General features: G+C 45.3%; 1 protein-coding gene across 6 annotated transcripts in view; it reads right to left on the bottom strand.

Moving 5' to 3' along the window:
- The window catches only part of N4BP2 (NEDD4 binding protein 2), a 32,844-nt gene extending 21,245 nt beyond the window's left edge, over positions 1 to 11,599 (bottom strand). For 4 of the 6 annotated variants that reach the window (XR_014027153.1, XM_081333140.1, XM_081333143.1 and 1 more), the window contains exons 1-5: positions 11,473 to 11,599; positions 7,152 to 7,391; positions 5,967 to 6,283; positions 2,965 to 4,135; positions 1,011 to 1,138 (exon numbers count right to left, since the gene is read on the bottom strand). Coding sequence is in view for 5 of the 6 variants with exons in the window: in XM_081333140.1 (XP_081189266.1) it covers positions 1,011 to 1,138; positions 2,965 to 4,135; positions 5,967 to 6,168 (1,501 nt within the window). In the remaining variant the exon portion in view is untranslated. Of the gene's footprint in view, positions 1 to 1,010; positions 1,139 to 2,964; positions 4,136 to 5,966; positions 6,284 to 7,151; positions 7,392 to 9,363; positions 9,539 to 9,955; positions 10,008 to 11,472 lie in introns of those variants that run through there. The other 2 variants (XM_081333142.1, XM_081333141.1) reach the window with 2 other exon arrangements.
- Between the last annotated feature and the right edge of the window lie 4,371 nt (positions 11,600 to 15,970).

The raw sequence follows: 15,970 nt of genomic DNA, 5'->3' as shown, positions 1-15,970 counted from the left end.
AAAAATGCAAGTAGAAAAACAGGGACCACTACGGTGGGAAGGTAAGAGCGTTCCGTGCGCCTTTAGCGTCTAGTCATGTCAGCCACATGACCACGGAGACGTCCTCGGACAAGCGCTGGCTCTTCGGCTTTGAAACGGAGATGAGCACCGGCCCCTAGAGTTGGAAACGACTAGCACGCATGTGCGGGGGAACCTTTACCTTTACCTCACATTGTGTGCCAGCTGAAACTCCCAAATGCTCCTCAGGGGTAGCCCTTGAAGGGGCAAATGACCGTGAACAGTTTTTCCCTTACTTTAATATATTTGGTATTGTGTTTCCCTGAAAATAAGACCCCGTCTTTTTTTTTTGCCTTCAAAAACGGTCTTTATTTTGGGGGTGTCTTTTCCACTCACCTCCGGCACCGACAGGCCTGCCCAGCTGACCCACCTCCTTCCGCGGTGTCTCCCGGCCTGCATTTTGCGGTCCGAGGCCTTTCCGGAAGGCCTCTGCAGCCGATAACTGAGCTAATCCATAGCTTGGCTATCGGCTGCTTCCCGGAAAGGCCTCGAACCGCAAAATGCAGGACGGGAGACGCCGCAGAAGTCGGCCGGCAAGGAGAGGCAGGCTGCAACGGTAAGTGGGTGCGGGGACGTGGCTTGATATTTAGGCATGCGCCTCGCCCCAAAACTAGGGCTTATTTTGGGGGTTAGGGCTTATATTAGGCCCACCCCCCAAAATCAAGCTAGGGCTTACTTTTGGGGGAACAGAGTAGTCCAGTTCCATATATGATTCATCAGGGATGGTTTTTTCAATTGACGAGGGGTCTGAGGACACAAAATGTAGGCGTATTTGATGTAATACGGTCTAATTTTGCAGATCTTTAATATGTGCCTTACTGCAAATACAATCGGCATCAATCCTGACACAGATATTCCTTTAGGACTAGCAGAATGATTTATTGATCAAATTTCATATCTGTTCTTCTAAAAAAAAAAAAGAAGGCGTTTTTCTGCTGCCACTAAATTCTTACCACGTTTCCAATTCCACTCATGTGCGTCTGCTAAACAATCAGCATCAAACTGGTACTGCCCGTTCTTTTGATAAAAATAGTCATCTGTGCTAAGAATGATCCCACAAGGGTTATCCTCAAGCAAAACCCTGCGAAAAATGATAAACAGAGCTCTAATCTTTTTTTTTCCCCAACACATTCTTCTGATCGTCTGACAAATCACTGTGAAAAATAAACCTGCGCATCGTTCGTCCTTGCGACTCTTTCTATCGAGGATCTTTCAGAAAATAACTACAGTAATCCGTGAGAGGGGTTTTTTTGAGAGTCCCATAGTAAGAGAAGCCATTCATTCATAGGCTTACCATATCCCGAAACCACATTGGCTGTCAATTGTAATTTATTTTATTTATTACATTTCTACCCCGCCCATCTCACCTAAGGGACCCTGACCGGTCCTACAATAACAACACAGAAAATAATATCGAAGCATAAATTAGAGTTCAGAGTTAAGGACCAAAGTTAAAGATTAAGGCGTTGCAGGTTAAAAAGCAGAGGGACACCCCTTCATTCTCCCATCAAGGTCCTATAGCACTCTTTTGTCCTCTATGCCAGGGCTTTTCAACCAGTGGTACGGGTACCACCTGTGGTACATTGGCACCTGGCAGGTGGTACGCGGCCATCCTAGAAAAGTGGTAGCCGGGGAGGGGAATGAGCTGAACCGGTGGCAGCACCGCACATGCCTGAGGGACACCCCTTCATTCTCCCATCAAGGTCCTATAGCACTCTTTTGTCCTCTATGCCAGGGCTTTTCAACCAGTGGTACGGGTAGCACCTGTGGTACATTGGCACCTGGCAGGTGGTACGCGGCCATCCTAGAAAAGTGGTAGCCGGGGAGGGGAATGAGCTGAACCGGTGGCAGCACCGCACAAGCCTGAGCGAGAGACGGCTGGAGCTGCAGGGCTGTCAGGGCTTAGCAAAAGCGCCAGGATCAGCGCCAGGCTCCAGCTGGAGCTCGGCGCTGATCCCAGCATGTCTGCTGAGCCCAGAAGAAGCGCCGATCAGCTGGAATGTTGCAGCATCTCCAGGCTCTTGTGATTTGCATTCAGATCCTTGGCAACTGATTCATATTTATGACGGTCACAGTGTCCCAGGGTCATGTGAAGTGATCAAAACCTGCTGCAACCACCCAGCGGATGGAGGGGGGGGAATAAAAACCAAACATCCCCCCACCCCACCCCTGCTGCCAATCCTCAACAGAAATGCTCACAACAATGAAAACCTCGGACAGGAGGAAGAGCGTGGCCGGGCAGGCAGGCGTCTTGCTCGGCTGTGGCTTGGGGGGCACTTTTTTCAGTGCCATTGTAACTTCGAACAGTCACTAAGCGAACTGTTGTAAGTCGAGGACTACCTGTACTTCATCACTGGCTTGTCAGAAGGTCCCAAAAGGGGATCACGTGACCCCGGGGCACTATGACCGTTATAAATACGTGTCATTTGCCAAATGTCCAGATTTTGATAGCAATAGCACTTAAGATTTATAGACTGCTTTACAGTGCTTTGCAGCCCTCTCTAAGCGGGTTACAGTGTCAGCCTGTTGCCCCCAACAATCCGGGTCCTCGTTTTACTGACCTCAGAAGGACGGAAAGCTGAGTCAACCCTGAGCCAGTCTGGATTGAACTGCTGGCTGTGGGCAGAGTCAGCCTGCAATGCTGCTTTCTAACCACTGCACCATCCCGGCTCGCTCATCTGGCCATGGAGAGGTGGCAACCGTCGTGCGAAAGACGGTCACGAGTCGCTTTATATATAGTGCCCTTGTAATTGTGAGTGGTCACTAAATGAGCTGTTGCTAAGCCGAGGACTACCCGCAAACGGTCAGAAGAGAATCTGGCTTGCAGACAGAATTTACACGACGCGTCTGCAAGTAAGAAAAAGAGAGCAACGTCGTATTTCTGAATCTTTTCTATGCGGTACCTACCTTGCCAAATACGATTTGCCCGATCCCGGAAGCCCTCGGAGGAGAACCACTACATGACCGGGGAAGGTTTTCATGTTTGTTATGTGACCACCGGGCAGCTGGTGGACTTGAGAAAAATGGTGTCTTTGTCGCCCGTTTTTATTGCCACCTCTCTTTGGCGGAGAAGAGAGGCCCTCCCAGGATTTTGAAATTCCTGGAGAGCAAAAGGTCCTTACTTGACTCTTACAATCTGTAGCCGGTCTCCACTTCCCGGGACTGATGGCAATAGGAGTCACAAAGCTATGGTTTCCACCTTGCAAATCGAAAGCGGGATAAAAATTAAGCTGCTGAGGATACGTCGGAAACAGAGAAAACGGTGAACGCCACGTTTGCTGAGAAGGATCCGTCCCCTTCATAAAAGGTGCCGATTTCAAACCAGGTCCTGCGCACAAGTCAGGAATGGGACTTTGATTATCACAGAGAGCCACTCCATTTTCGTGCTTTTCTTTGGCGTCCCGTGAAGAAGAAGAATTAGGGAAGGCGTTTGTCTCTATTTTTGCAAAACCTCGACACCGTTGAACAGTCGGGGTGCTTACTGCTGCAAAGTCAAATAAAAGCTTTTGCACTTGATTCGGATCAGTGCAAGACTCTGCCTCGTCGGCTAATGTCACAATTTCTGAAACGGCACCACTCTCGAGGACAACTTCTGGCAAACCGCAGTTCTCTGGGTTTGGGGTCAAAATATCCTTTGTCTCAACCTCTGCTACGGACGTTGACTCCGATGCTTCACCGTGACTTGGTTTTGATGCAGTGAACCAGTTTTCTATTGCTGCTTCGCTGGATTTTATACATAGCTGAGCGCAATTGGAATTACTGTGGTCCTGTTCCAGAGTTGGAATACCTAAGAGATTATCATTTCCTGATTCTTTTGCCTCACTCGTTGGACCGCATTTTTCAAGAGAATTATCTATCAGGAGGGCCAGTTCTTCAGATAACCAGGGCTGCTGTGATTTTTCACCACCCGTCGCAACTGCAGTAGTATTGTTGCCCTCGAGTTCATGAATACTACAGCTGGAGTTATTTTCACCAACCAGCAAGGCAGACAGGGAATCAAAACCTGAGACTTTTGATGAACATATTGTATCCTTAGCCGCTGTGGACAGTTCTAGCAGATAATCCATCGTGTCTTCCACTAGTAAAAACAAAGAAAGGACACGATTACTTTACTAAACTTATTCCTTGTTCGACACACCAACTTCAGCAGCATTGCAGAAATAAACAAGGCAGTTAATTTTCATTTAAGGATTACCTGAGTCTCCATCTGTCTTGCAGCGACCTTTGCCCTATCTTCAAAAAAAGACTGATTTAAAGGATGCTGTCCACAGTTTCAGCTACCTAGGGGCCAAAGATCAGTGCCTTGAACTAATAGGGATAACTACAAGGAAGCAGTTTTAAATAAAATAAAATAAAATAAAATAAAATAAAATAATAAAATAAAATAAAATAAAATAAAATAAAATAAAATAATAAAATAAATAAAATAAAATAAAATAAAATAAAATAAAATAAAATAAAATAATAAAATAAAATAAAATAATGCTTGATCTAAATATTGCGTCTACATTTTAAACAGGAATTTTGGAGTCAGGTGTTATTGGCACAAAACCATTTGTTAGGTGCCACTGGAAAATTGCAACTATTATGTCAGAGTGTGCACAGTCTTATTGCGCTGAGATAACCCGGGAGTAAACACAGTAAACAGTGTTCCATATTAAATGGTGGTTTATCTTACACTATCTACAATATCATACACCAGGAACAATATACCTACACGTGCTAATACAGCAGTCTCCAACACACCACAGTTATAGCAGGAAAACAGAAGAGAGAGAACACAGCAGCAGAGCCTTCCCTTTTATACAAAGGCTCTTAAAGGGACATAGACCCTGCTGAGTCATTCCCAACATTACATCCTGCGTCTTACATCAACTGGCTAGCTTCTAAATCATTATCCTGACATATTATATGGTTAAAGACTTGTCAATTATTCACCCATCTTTAATGATGAAAGAAAAATTGAAACAGCTAAAATGTCTTTTTAACAAAAAAAAGGTAAATCTAGTAACTGCAATACTTTTGCATGGCACTGTAAACCTTGTTTTATTGTAAACTGCTCAGACTCATTCAGGTGAGGAGAGCGATATAGAAATTTGATAGATTTATTAAAAATGTGGATTCTAATATGTCACTGAGGAAGAGTTCTTAGTATGTTTTTTTAAAAGGACATCTGGTTCATTTAATCATCACTGAGATTGGTAAAAGTGAGATCAGAGGAAATCACGAAACCCTCAGAACTTGTATCTGTCCCAACTGGGCCTTCAAAAAAATATATCTAAAAACAGACCCAGCAGGAGCTCGTTCACAACAGATAAAGAAGAGAAGAAACAAACGAAGGCACGTAGTCATTCCATACGTTGCAGGAATATCTAAAAAGCTCAGGAGGATTTTCAACCAACACAACATACGTAAGACACTTTAAACCCAAGAATACACGTAAGACAGGGGTAAGCAACCTTGGCTCTTTTATGACTCGTGGACTTCAACTCCCAGAATTCCTGAGTCAGCTATGCTCACGAATTTCTGACTCAGGAATTCTGGGAGTTGAAGTCCACGAGTCATAAAAGAGCCAAGGTTGCCTATCCCTGCACTAAGACATGAGCAAGTTCCCCAGGCATCCTTGGACAATGCCTTGGCTCTGCTGAAAGTTCAAAAGCAGAAGGCAAAAGGCAAATCAACAGAAAAATGCAGGGGGGGGGGGAACCAAAGAGATCTGTGGCTCAAAGAATTCTCAGTCACTTGATGGAATTTACCACCCCCACCCCCACCCTCCCGGGGCTGGAATTGATCCCTAGCATCGGCATCCTTTTTTTAGCCACTTTTAGCATCCTTTTGACCACTTTAAACTGGTATTTGCTGTAGGAAAAAAAGGAGCAAATTGGACCACAGACGTTGCTTTGGCTTACCTCTGAAATCACACTCAGACAGCACCATGTAGATGACCGTGGGATCCAGGTCCGAGAACATTTCGGAAAGTCCACTGACGAGTTCTTCCTTATTGATCCCATGTGATGAAGCTGGCGAGGACGCGTCAGGAGCGGAAACCGTCTCCGAGTTTGTATTCTTCCTCGACGGGCTCACGCCAAGGTTTTTCTTTTTCTTTGGCATTTTCTGTCTCGAAATGGAATCGCCGCCGAGTTATTCTACCCGCATGACAACGCTGACGCCAAGGACCGAGGCAAATTAGTCTCGCGGGCCACGTCTTTGGGCCGAGAGCAGCAACCTAGAATGGAGAGGTGGAGCAAGTATTTTAGAAGCTGCAGCTGAATCCCGAAGTTGCATTGCACGTTTTCCCCACCACCCACCCCCAATGCTTTCTAGCAGGCTCAGAAAAGTGGAGCTGTTTACGCCTTAAACTAAAAAAGTTTAATTACAAATCTAAAGGAAATATAAACACAGTATTAAAGCAAAAAAAAAAAAGAGAGAGAGAGAGATAATGGTTGAATGTTCAAGCAGCAACATTATTTGAACATAAAGAACCTCTTTTTTAAAAAAAAAATCATATAATACGTAATGTATTTATATACAAAATAGCCCAGTCGCTAAACAAATGGTTTTAAGTCAAGGGCTGCACCTGTCGACTTATTCCACAGGTTCTTTTATATTATAATTGGGGGGGGGAGGGAGAAAGACTGCAGCATCAGCCTAATTAAAATATGGCGAGAGATCAAGCGACCCTTAGAGAATGGTGTAAGACGAGTTTAGTTCATGGCAAAGACGCATCTCCTGTCGCTTAATGATTTCACAAGAGGCAAATCTGCAGAAGGTTTTGAGTTAAGAATTAAGAAGGTTTTGAGTTAAGAGCCCTCGGTGAAATGTCACAGGGGTGGGATGGGAAAAACGTGACTTTTAAAATCCTCATCGGGTCCAGAACCAGATCTGGGAAATGATGCTATGGGCTTTTATTTCAGGCTTTCTGGCGATGCGCATTCAAAAATATCAAAAACGCAGGCAAGCCCTCACAAAATAACTTCTTGCGCATTTCTTTCCCTCCCTGTTTTTATTGAAATCCCCGCAGCATTTGTTCACGAGCAAATCCGCCTCGTGAATTTCCTTCCTCAACCACCGCCACGACAAAGGTATATTCACACCTGCAGTGTTGTGTTTTGCTCGTTTCGCACTCCATGTTCACTAGCTTTGGTTCCACGTGTTTCTATTCACTCTGCGCGCTTCAGTGGTTGCCTCATGCATTCAGAGCTGAAATGCAGAGATCAGAATGGCTTCTCCGCAGCAAACCATTTCCTTTATCTTTGTTTTCATCTCCATGTCTTCATTTTTTTTTTATGATGGATTGGTGTAAAAAACAATGCAGTTAAAAAGTCCGAGGGTTCCTGGAATTATAAAAATAACAATAAATCCATTACGGTTTGATGGGAGCCCCGTGCCAATTTTTGATAACATTTAAAAATAATACAGGCTGTCCTCGACTTACAACAATTCATTTAGTGACCGTTCAAAGTTACACGGCACTGGAAAAAAGGGACTTATGACCATTTCCCCCCCCCCACACACTTATGACTGTTGCAGCATCCCCAGGGTCACGTGATTTTACATTCGAACGCTTAGCAACTGACTCATGTTTATGACGGTTGCAGTGTCCCGGGGTCACGCGTTCACCTTTTGTGACTTTCTGAGAAGCCAAATCTACGGGGAAACCAGCTTTCACTTAACAGCCGCGTTATTAATTTAACAACTGCAGTGATTCACTTCACAATTGTGGCAAGAAAGGTTGTAAAATGGGGCAAAACTCAACAAATTTCTCAACAACATAAAATTCTGGGCACAATTGTAAGCTCTACCTGTAAAGAGCTTTCAAGAGCTATTGCAAAGCTATTTTTTTTTTTAAAAAAAAATAATGTTCAATATTTTCTAGAAAAAAAATAGCTCTATTTTCTTTTCTTCTTCAAGTATAGATCAAAAAGGACTGTCTTTCTCCAGAAGGGCAACAAGGTACAATCCCTTGAATCTGCTGATCGTTTAAAGGATTTCAAGTGGAGTTGGTACTATCGCTCCAAAATATATGCTGTTTCTCTGATTGGAAGGCAAACTTTGGAATTGGAAGGCAATCTGACCTGGTCTGATGGGTTAGGGTTGGGGTTTTAATACGTCTTAATTATTGTTTTAACCTTGGGCATTTATTTAATCGCTTTTAACTTTTGTATCCTGTTTTTTGTATTTATTGCCCTGTACACCACCCTGAGTCCTTCGGGAGAAGGGCGGTATAAAAATATAATAAATAAATAAATAAACTTTTGCTTCGAATCATGTTAACTCTAGAAGCATCTACCTACCATTCCCAGATAAACAATAATGGATAATTAAAGATTTGTATATTATTTTCATTTGGGGCATTTGCTAAAGAACCCTCTGGTGTATCTTCAGGAAAATTTGCTGGGTGTAAAAAAAAATGTTCTTTTTTTTTAAAAAAAAAAAAGTAAAATATTTTATTAACTCACGGTGTGAATTAAATGAGAAACGCCCACACTGCTTGTTACATCAGCCTAACCTTTAATTAACTCCTATACAGTGTTAATTTGCTCAATAGCCTTTGAGACATTTGTGGACCAGGAAGAACAGAATTACCAAGAAGAAATTAGTCATAGTCTAATTTTAAAAACAGTGAGAGAGGCTCTTGTATTTTTTACCCAACGTTCAGTTCTTTCTTGTCATTTTCTAGGTTGACAATAAGAAACAAGACAAAGTTTCTGATATTGAAAGTTGAAGCATGCAGCGTACATTGTGACAATTTTGGACCCCATCCCCTTGAAGCTGTTTTATTTGGTATTAACTTAAAACACCTTTTTTTGAGTTGTTTCTCTCTCTCTCTCTCTCTTGGATGACAGAAAAGTACTAAACATATTCAGAACATTCCATCTCTTTCTATAGGGGGTGAGTTATTACCCCCCACAGATAGGGCTCGCAACTTGGGAGTCCTCCTAGATTCACAGCTTTCCTTGGAAGACCACATAATAGCTGTGACTAGGGGAGCCTTTGCCCAGGTTCGCCTGGTGCGCCAATTACGGCCCTATCTAGACCGGGATGCCCTACGTACGGTCACTCATGCACTCGTGACCTCTCGTTTAGACTACTGCAATGCTCTTTACATGGGGCTGCCCTTTGAGGACCACTCGGAGGCTCCAACTGGTACAGAATGCAGCCGCGAGAGTTGTGTTGGGAGTCTCCCGATACTCCCATGTTACACCTCTACTCTGTGAGCTGCATTGGCTCCCAGTTGTCCTCCGGATAAGATTCAAGGTGCTGGTAATGGTTTTCAAAGCCCTACATGGCATGGGTCCGGAGTACCTTAGGAATCACCTGCTGCCAGCGTCAACGTCCCTCCGTCCAGTGCGCTCCCACAGAGAGGGCCTCCTCAGGGTTCCGCCGTTCGGAGAATGCCATCTGGTGGCTCCCAGAGGGAGGGCATTCTCTGTGGGCGCGCCTGACCTATGGAACCGTTTACCGGTTGAGCTCCGGATGGCTCCCGACCTTCGCTCCTTCCGACGCGACCTAAAAACATATCTGTTTGAGCAATCCGGTCTGGTCTGACGGGTTCTGTTGTAATTATTGTTTGAAGGTAACTTATCTTCTGCATTTGGGCAAAAATTAGGGTTTAATTTGTTTTCAATATCTGTATTTGTGCATTCTGATATTTATGTCACTGTTCACCGCCCTGAGTCCTTAGAGAGAAGGGCGGTATACAAATCAAATAAATAAATAAATAAATAAATAAACAGTAGGGACCAAACACAGACAATTAGGTCTTTTTAACAGGGTTAAAGATCCACACCACCATCTCACATCACAAAAGTGTTAATTGCATACGCTTTTTAAAAAGAACAGGGCTAACAAGAACACACTGTTAATCCTTCATTTGTTTAATAAGTTTTTAACATACTTGCTTTAGTCTCCACAGCTCCTAACCTGGTGTACACCATAGCAGCGGCACCCATTTGTAAAATAAATATAAAAAATAATCAAGCACATTGATTAGCAAAAGTCAGCTTAAGAATGACGCATTTTAATAAATGCAATATAAATAAATGGCCCCTAAATTATGCCAAGCTCCTTGCCATGGTTGTTAAGGGAATCACTGCAGTTGTTAAATTAATGCTACGGTTGTTTAAAGTGAATCTGGTCTCCCCATTGACTTTTGTCCGTCCGACGGTCGGACAAAAGACCATCCTATGACTCCGGGACACTGCGACCGTCGTAAATACGAGTCAGAGGCCAAGCCTGTGCATTTTGATCCCACGCACCGCAAAGGGTCGTTAAGTATAGGGGGGAAAAAAACCCGGTCCTAAGTCACTTTTTTCCCCCCAGCGCCGCTGTAACTTTGAACGGTCACTAAGCAAACTGCTGTTTTAAGTCGAGGACCACGTGTAATCCGACAGTCTTTTCTCTCAAAATGGGGTGTGTGTGTGTGGAGGGGAGGGGAGAAAGAGGGGCGATCCACACGGCAGGACCCACTTCGGGCATCAACCAATAAGAAAGAAAGGAATGTGGATAAAAATAAAGAGAGTAAAAATAATAATACAAAACAAGAGAAACAAGAAACAAGAAAAAAATAAAATAAAAAGGGCGGGCTTGTGGGGAGTGGGGGGGAAGAAAAGAGTCCTGAGGCCAGACAAGCCCTTCCTGAGGGGGTTTCAGAGGGTCTCGGCCAGGGGTAGGCAACCTTGGCCCCTTCATGACTGGTGGACTTCAACTCCCAGAATTCCTGAGCCAGCATGGGGGAAACTTTGGCCCCTTCATGACTGGTGGACTTCAACTCCCAGAACTCCTGAGCCAGCATGGGGGAAACTATGGCCCCTTCATGACTGGTGGACTTCAACTCCCAGAACTCCTGAGCCAGCATGGGGGAAACTTTGGCCCCTTCATGACTCGTGGACTTCAACTCCCAGAACTCCTGAGCCAGCATGGGGGAAACTTTGGCCCCTTCATGACTCGTGGACTTCAACTCCCAGAATTTCTGAGCCATCATGGGGGAAACTTTGGCCCCTTCATGACTGGTGGACTTCAACTCCCAGAATTCCTGAGCCATCATGGGGGAAACTATGGCCCCTTCATGACTGGTGGACTTCAACTCCCAGAATTCCTGAGCCAGCATGGCTCAGCTTGGAAACCTCTCCCTTTCCCCTCAGCCTGGCTGGCTCAGGGATTCTGGGAGTTGAAGTCCCCGAGTCATCAAAGAGCCAAGGTGGCCTACTCCTGGTCTCGGCCTTTCCCCTGAGGAGAAGGAGGAGGAGGGTCGCCACGGGGATGGGGAGCCCGGCCGGGCTAGAAGCCAGGCGAGGCGGCGGCGGCGGCGGCGGCGGAGCTCTCCTCGGCCGCCATGGAGGGCTCCTTCCTTCCTTCCCTCCCTCCCGCCCTCAGCCGCTCCGACCGTTTCTGCGGGCCGCGGCCTCCCCTTACCTCGCCGGCGGGTCCGCCTCCTTCCGCAGGGCGGGCCTGGCCTCGGCGGCGGCGGCGACGGCCTGCTTTGGCGGCGCTTCCCGGGCGAGTGGCGATAGGAGGAGCAGGAGGCGGAGGAGGAGGCCCGAGCGCCGCCTCCTCTCCCTCCCCGACGGCCCGGCCCTCCTCGCTGGCTGGCTGGCTGGCTGGCTGGCGTCCCTGCGAGGGTGGGAGCCCTTCTCCGCTTGGGAGGGCGGCCTCTCCGTCCGCCAACGGGGCTCTTGCCGTCGGCAGCCCCTAAGGGGGAGGGCGGGAAGGAGAGAGGGGCGCCCGGTTGCTCTGCTGCAGGGGTCTTCAAACTTGGCCCTTTGATGACTTGTGGACTTCAACTCCCAGAATTCCTCAGCCAGGCACATTGGCAGAGGAATTCTGGGAGTTGAAGTCCACAAGTCATCAAAGGGTTAAGTTTGAAGAGCCTTGCTCTGCTGGCTTCCTTGCGGAGGTCTCGTGACCCCACGAGGGGACACCATCGGGCCTCGGAGGAGTGGGGAGCTGGAGAAGTTTGAGCAGGAGGAGTTGGGGGGAGGAAGAGGACGTCGATGACTGGGGGGGGTCCTTGATGGTCTCTGAGCTTGGCCATTTCCTGATAGACGTCTCATGGCCCAACTAGGGAACTTCATCAGTGCTAGCAGGGGGTGGAAGTTTGCAGGGAGGAGGAGGAGGAGAACGATGACTGTGGGGTCCTTTGATGGTCTGAGTTGTTCCCTTGCGGACATCTCATTACCCAACTAGGAAACATCATCAGTGCTAGAAGGGAGAAAGACTGTGGGGTCCTTGAAGGTCTCTGAGTTTGGTTGTTCCCTTGCGGACGTCTCATTACCCAACTAGAGAACTTCATCAGTGCTAGAAGGGAGAAAGACTGTGGGGTCCTTGAAGGACTCTGAGTTTGGTTGTTCCCTTGCGGACGTCTCATTACCCAACTAGGGAACTTCATCAGTGCTAGAAGGGAGTGGAAGTTTGCAGGGAGGAGGAGGGGAACGATGACTGTGGGCTCCTTTGATGGTCTCTGAGTTTGGTTGTTCCCTTGCAGACGTCTCATTACCCAACTGGGAAACATCATCAGTGCTAGAAGGAAGAAAGACTGTGGGGTCCTTGATGGTCTCTGAGCTTGGCCGTTTCCTGATAGACGTCTCATGGCCCAACTAGGGAACTTCATCAGTGCTAGCAGGGGGTGGAAGTTTGCAGGGAGGAGGAGGAAAATGACTGTGGGGTCCTTTGATGGTCTCTGAGTTTGGTTGTTCCCTTGCAGACGTCTCATTACCCAACTGGGAAACATCATCAGTGCTAGAAGGAAGAAAGACTGTGGGGTCCTTGATGGTCTCTGAGCTTGGCCGTTTCCTGATAGACGTCTCATGGCCCAACTAGGGAACTTCATCAGTCAGTGCTAGAAGGGAGTGGAAGTTTGCAGGGAGGAGGAGGAGGAGGAGAACGATGGCTGTGGGGTCCTTTGATGGTCTCTAAGTTTGGTTGTTCCCTTGCAGACGTCTCATTACCCAACTGGGAAACATCATCAGTGCTAGAAGGGAGTGGAAGTTTGCAGAGAGGAGGAGGAAAATGACTGTGGGGTCCTTGATAGTCTCTGAGTTTGGTTGTTCCCTTGTGGACGTGTCATTACCCAACTAGGGAACTTCATCAGTGCTAGAAGGGAGTGGAAGTTTGCAGGGAGGAGGAGGAGGAGAACGATGACTGTGGGGTCCTTTGATGGTCTCTAAGCTTGGTTGTTCCCTTGCAGACGTCTCATTACCCAACTGGGAAACATCATCAGTGCTAGAAGGGAGAAAGACTGTGGGGGATCCTTGATGGTCTCTGAGCTTGGTGGTTTTGCTGCAGACATTACCTAGGCAACAGCATCAGTGTTTGAAGGGAATGGGGGTTTGGGGCGAGGAGGAGGAGGAGGAGAAGTGTGGGGTCTTTTCATGGTCTCTGAGCTTGGTTGCTTTCTTGCAGACGTTTCATTACCAAGTAGGTAACGTCATCGGTTGTAGTAAGGAGTGGGGTTTGCCCTCAATTTACATTGTACTAGTAAGGAGTGGAGTTTGCTCTCAGTTTATGTTATAACATATAGTTTATAACATAAACCAAGAGCAAACCCCAATGCTTACTAGCGCTGATGATGTTACCTAGTTTGGGTTATGAAACGTCTGCAAGAAAGCAACCAAGCTCAGAGAGCACCGAGGACCCAAATCAGGGAGCTCTGGATTTGTAATAGTCCTCAGTTGCACGTCCAAAAAGATTTGGTTAGATCGATGCCCCACTTTGGCTTCCAAGTTTGGAGAAGGTGGATAGGACCTTCCTCTCTGTTTTTTTTTTTTGCAAAACAGCAATTATGTGGGGAGCTTGGGGGTGAGAGAGAGAGGACTATCCCAAAGTCAAAGTCCCCCAATGAATTTGCAGGACCGTGGTGCCAGTGCAAACGCCACAGTCACTGCACCATTCCCATAAGTTGCCTGCATTTTTCAGCTCCTTTTCTGCAGCAAAGGGATGATTCGGATTGTGCCGCCAAAGTTTGATCGCAAAGTGAAGGAATTAAAAGCCGGATATTTTCAGACTTGCTTCTGGGTGATGATTCAAGGATGCCCCGGGCTGCCACCAGAGGTGTAAAAAAATAATAATTAAAATATTCCCTTGGGGTCAAGAAAAGGTTTACCTGTCCAGTTCTAGACTGTTAAAAGAACCCAGAATGTTTTTTAAAGAAATGCACTAATTGGTTATAGATATAATGGTCCTGATACTGAGGGAATAAATCAGGAGTGCATATATAATGTACCAGATTTCTAGTGTATCTGTTCATCACATTTATTTCATTTTGGGAAGAGCAACCTTACACAGAGTTAGTGAAGGCAAGCAAAGACATTAAACATAAGGGGCAAAAGAAAGATGGCTTAATCTATTGCCAATCCGTATTATTGTTTTAATAGCTTAATGTTACTTCTAGTTTTTCTATTGTACAGATGGTCCTCAACTTACAAGCACGAATGAGCCCAACATTTCTGTTGCTAAGTGAAACATGTTAAGTGAATTCTGCCCCATTTTACCACCTTTCTTGCCACAGTTGTTAAGCAAATCACTGCAGTTGTTTAGTAACACGGTTGTTAAGTGAACCTGGTTTCCCATTGACTTTGCTTGTCTGAAGGTCGCAAAAGAGGATCATGTGACACCCCCCCCAGGGACACTGCAACCGTCATAAATATGAGTCAGTTGCCAAGTGTGCAAATGTTTTTCTTCAAATTTTATTATTTAAAACTTTGGACAAAGTGTTAACGGTCTGACATGCCTTCTTGTCTACATCATTTTTGTATTTTATACACATATATACATTTTATGTACATATCATTTATATACAATTATACAATATTCGATCTTATCAACCATCTTATTCTAATGTGTGAAATCAGCGTGCAAATTTTGATCACATGACCATGCAACAGATGTAAGTGTGAAAAAAGATCATAAGTCAGTTTCTTCAGTGGCATTGTAACTATGATCAACACTAAAATAATAAATAATAAATAAATAAATGAACTGTTGTAAGTCGAGGTCCACTTGTAAACCACCCAGAGTGGCTGTATCCGTGAAATGCCAGACATTTAATAAACATTTAATAAATAAATTATTCCTCTCGCTTTTCTTTCCTTCCAAACGATCCCTTCTTCTATCACTAATTCATACAATGTTTTATTTTTTAAACTTCTCCATGTTCTTATGTCTAATAAAGGTTATCCCAGCATGACTTCCTTCCACTTTTTCTTCCTTTTGAATTTATTCATTGAGTTGACTCCAAGGCAGCCGGGCTTCTGAAGCAGATTGCAGAACCTGGACAGATTAATAGTAGTGTGGACCGCAGTTCAAATTTAGCCCCATTTTTTTTGTGACCTGCAGTTTAAACTAAGGCAGAAAATGGAAACAGTGAAGAATTGATATGACTCTGCTGCAAAACTGGTGTAAAATGACTCTTCAGGTTAAATTTTAGGGAGTCAACGTCTATGCTAAACCTCAAATTGTACCAATCACTTGACACAGGCATGTCAAGCTCGCGTATGGGGACTTTTCCCCCATTGCCGGCAATGGGGTGGGCACGGTTTTGGCCTGACGCATCCGGCCCATGGACCGGCAGTTTGACATGCCTGATTTAACAGGAAATCCTTTTAAATTAAGCACCGTTACCGTTAAAGGACAATTCCAGCTTTGTAATCATAAGGCAGGACTGCACTAAACAAATATACATACGTTAGATTCCCTTGAGATTATTTTGAAATTAGTAAAATATCTGCAATTCTGTTGTTAATAAAAACACGGGTGTAACTGCAATACCTGTTTGCAACTCATGATAGCAACTGTATCGGTTGCTTTCTGATCCTGGAAAAAAAGCACAGTTGCTTTCATAAGTTGTACATAGGTATGCATTTGCATTTCTATTGCTTTTCACTAAAATGAAATCCAAAGCACTTAGGAATTGGAA

This window comes from Vipera berus, assembly GCF_964194415.1.
Source record: "Vipera berus genome assembly, chromosome: 7".
NCBI classification, from domain to species: Eukaryota; Metazoa; Chordata; class Lepidosauria; order Squamata; family Viperidae; genus Vipera; species Vipera berus.
The sequence above is the reverse complement of the archived record's forward strand: the minus strand, read 5'-3'. Positions and strand labels throughout refer to the sequence as shown.